Genomic DNA, 2,801 nt, shown 5'->3' with positions numbered 1-2,801 from the left:
GAAAGAAACGCTTCTTAAAGGAGCCAAAAATCAGTTCAAAAATGAGGTTCACCATGTCCTGCGAGTTGACCAAAAATTAGCAGCTCTTATGCAGAGCAAGAATATTTCTTTCGCAGCTTCTGCCAATATAAAGCTAAATCCAAATTTGATTTCTGCAGTCAGTTCTCTGGAGAAGATACAGTATCAGTACACGTGAGTCACATTCTCAGACACGACTATGAAAATGGCATCAGTGACTTTTGCTTCACGCCTGTTTAACACATAGAACATTTTTTTCCATTACTGGCACTACAGTCTCTCTCAGAGATCCAAAAGCCTAGATATTTTCACCTAAGACAGAGCATTAAGGATTCTTCAGGGATGAATGAGACTTTGCAGTCTCAACATGAGCAGGAAGTAATCAGATGCTTTCAGAAAAAAGAAACAGTTAACAAAGTCATGCCTCATTAATCTTGCAAGGCTGTTACCAAAAAAAAAATACTTACTCGCACATTTAGTTACTACTGCTCCTGGTGTTAGACCTTAAGAAGGGTTTGCAACAACAAAAACAAAAATAAGAGGCAAGGTTTTAAGAAAGATGGAAAGCTAAAATCCTAAGAACTATGACAAGGCATTATAGGTAAACTGAGGAAGTGTGGTCTGGATGACCAAGTCGTGAGGTGGGTCGCTAATTGGTTGAAAGGAAGAAGTCAGAGAGTTGTTCTCAATGGGGCAGAGTCCCGTTGAGGGCCTGTGTCTAGTGGGCTCCCTCAGGGGTCAGTGCTGGGGCCGATGCTGTTCAATATATTCATCAACGACCTGGATGTGTGATTAGAGAGCACTGTCAGCAAGTTTGCTGATGACACAAAACTGGGAGGAGTGGGACACACCAGCAGGCTGTGCAGCCATTCAGAGAGACCCAGACAGACTAGAGGGCTGGGCGGGAAGAAATCTTATGAAGTTTAACAAGGGCAAGTGTAGAGTTTTGCACTTGGGGAAGAACAACCCCATGTGCCGGTATAGGTTGGGGACTGACCTGCTGGAGAGCAGTGTAGGGGAGAGGGGACCTGAGGGTTCTAGTGGACAACAGGATGCCCATGAGCCAGCAACGTGCCCTCGTGGCCAAGAAGGCCAATGGCATCCTGGGGTGTATTAGAAGAAGGGGAGTAGCCAGTAGGTCAAGAGAGGTCCTCCTGCCCCTCTACTCTGCCCTGGTGAGGCCACATCTGGAATATTGTGTCCAGTTCTGGGCCCCTCAGCTCAAGAGAGAAAGGGAACTGCTTGAGAGAGTTCATCGCAGAGCCACAGAGATGATGACGAAGGGAGTAGAACATCTTCCTGATGAGGAAAGGCTGAAGGAGCTGGGTCTCTTTAGCTTGGAGGAGGCTAAGGAGTGATCTCATAAATGTTTGTAAATATGTCAAGGGAGAGTGTCAGGAGGATGGTGCCAGGCTCTTTTCACTGATGTCCAATGACAGGACAAGGGGCAGTGGGTACAAGCTGGAACACAGAAGGTTCCACAAAAATACTAGGAAAAGCTTTTTCACTGTGAGGGAGACAGAGCACTGGCACAGGCTGCCCTGCGAGGTTGTGGAGTGTCCTTCTCTGGAGACATTCAAAACCCACCTGGACGCGTTCCTGTGTGACCTACTGTAGGGGATCCTGCTCTGGCAGGGAGGCTGGACTAGATGATCTTTTGAGGTCCCTTCCAACCCCCAACATTCTGCGATTCTGTGATTATTACACAGCCCGCTCACCCAGTGACTTTGCTTCCACACCAGCTCGCTGACATGGTGCACTGGTTTTGTCCATGAGCATGTGCTTTGTGGACAAACTCCAAAGCCCTTATTTAAGCAATGGAAGCTTTAGCTGATACCAGAGGACTTGACTCTGAGTAAGAGTTTAATACTTAAGTGATTCTGAACGACTGGTGTATACTATGGCATACATACCCTCCCTGCCCACTCCTTTGCACTCCTTCCAGCAAAGCCTCCATCACCAAATCCTGGTGGTTCTAGCAGCTAGGAGAATACAGAAAAGCAGCAGTCACCCATGGCAATGTATGAACAAGGCTACTTCTCCATCCACCTGCAGAGCAAGCAGAAGTCCACAGAGGAAAGAAGTTAAAAAAAAAAAAATACAATTAACACACAATTACAATTGACGAAAACAATGGTCACCTTCAAGAACTTCCAAGCCAAATATCTGCCAAAATACAGGAAAATAGATTTTTCAACAAAAAAAAAGACCCAATGCAACTATTCAGCGCTAACAAAATGCAGGGATAAAATCAAGTGAATGGAGTAACACAAAGAGCAGCAGTGAAAGAGTCTGAGCTACAGCACACAGGTGAACCCAACACACTGGGACTGGCAGAAAATACATATTTCAACGAGCAAAAAAAAAAAAAAAGATCTTATCCCTATTCCGATACAGTGTTTTCTCTCTCTTTGGTCCTGTTTGCGCTTAACAAAATTCAATCAATATGCAGAACATCTTTGTTGTACTGCTGATGGCAAAGCTGCTGAGGAGAGCAGATGAGCAGATCCCCAGAGCTGCTGACAGCACTCCAAGAGAGCACTCCAGGTGGCAACAGTGGACATTAGCCAGTAGCAGCTCTTCTATTTCATTCTAATCACATCTGCACAGAATTGATTTTCAGTGGGCAGCAGAGAGATTTCATTGTCCACCACAGAGAAAATGTGCTTTAATTCAAAAAGAAAATCCAGCAAGCAATCTAGGTCCTTTATCATCAGCTCCTTCCACGAGAGGCTGGGATCAGTTCAGCACTGAAAGCTCCAGTGCCATGAGGAGCCAGACAG

General features: G+C 45.6%; 1 protein-coding gene across 1 annotated transcript in view; it reads right to left on the bottom strand.

Moving 5' to 3' along the window:
* Nucleotides 1-1,975, bottom strand: part of CEP63 (centrosomal protein 63kDa) — a 21,195-nt gene extending 19,220 nt beyond the window's left edge. The window contains exon 1 of the mRNA XM_009870851.1: nucleotides 1,932-1,975. Coding sequence (XP_009869153.1) covers nucleotides 1,932-1,975 — 44 coding nt within the window. The remainder of the gene's footprint in view (nucleotides 1-1,931) is intronic.
* Nucleotides 1,976-2,801: the final 826 nt, after the last annotated feature.

The sequence above is a fragment of the Apaloderma vittatum genome, unplaced genomic scaffold (assembly GCF_000703405.1).
Source record: "Apaloderma vittatum isolate BGI_N311 unplaced genomic scaffold, ASM70340v1 scaffold8296, whole genome shotgun sequence".
Classification (NCBI taxonomy): Eukaryota; Metazoa; Chordata; class Aves; order Trogoniformes; family Trogonidae; genus Apaloderma; species Apaloderma vittatum.
This window is presented reverse-complemented; position numbering and strand designations above follow the sequence as displayed.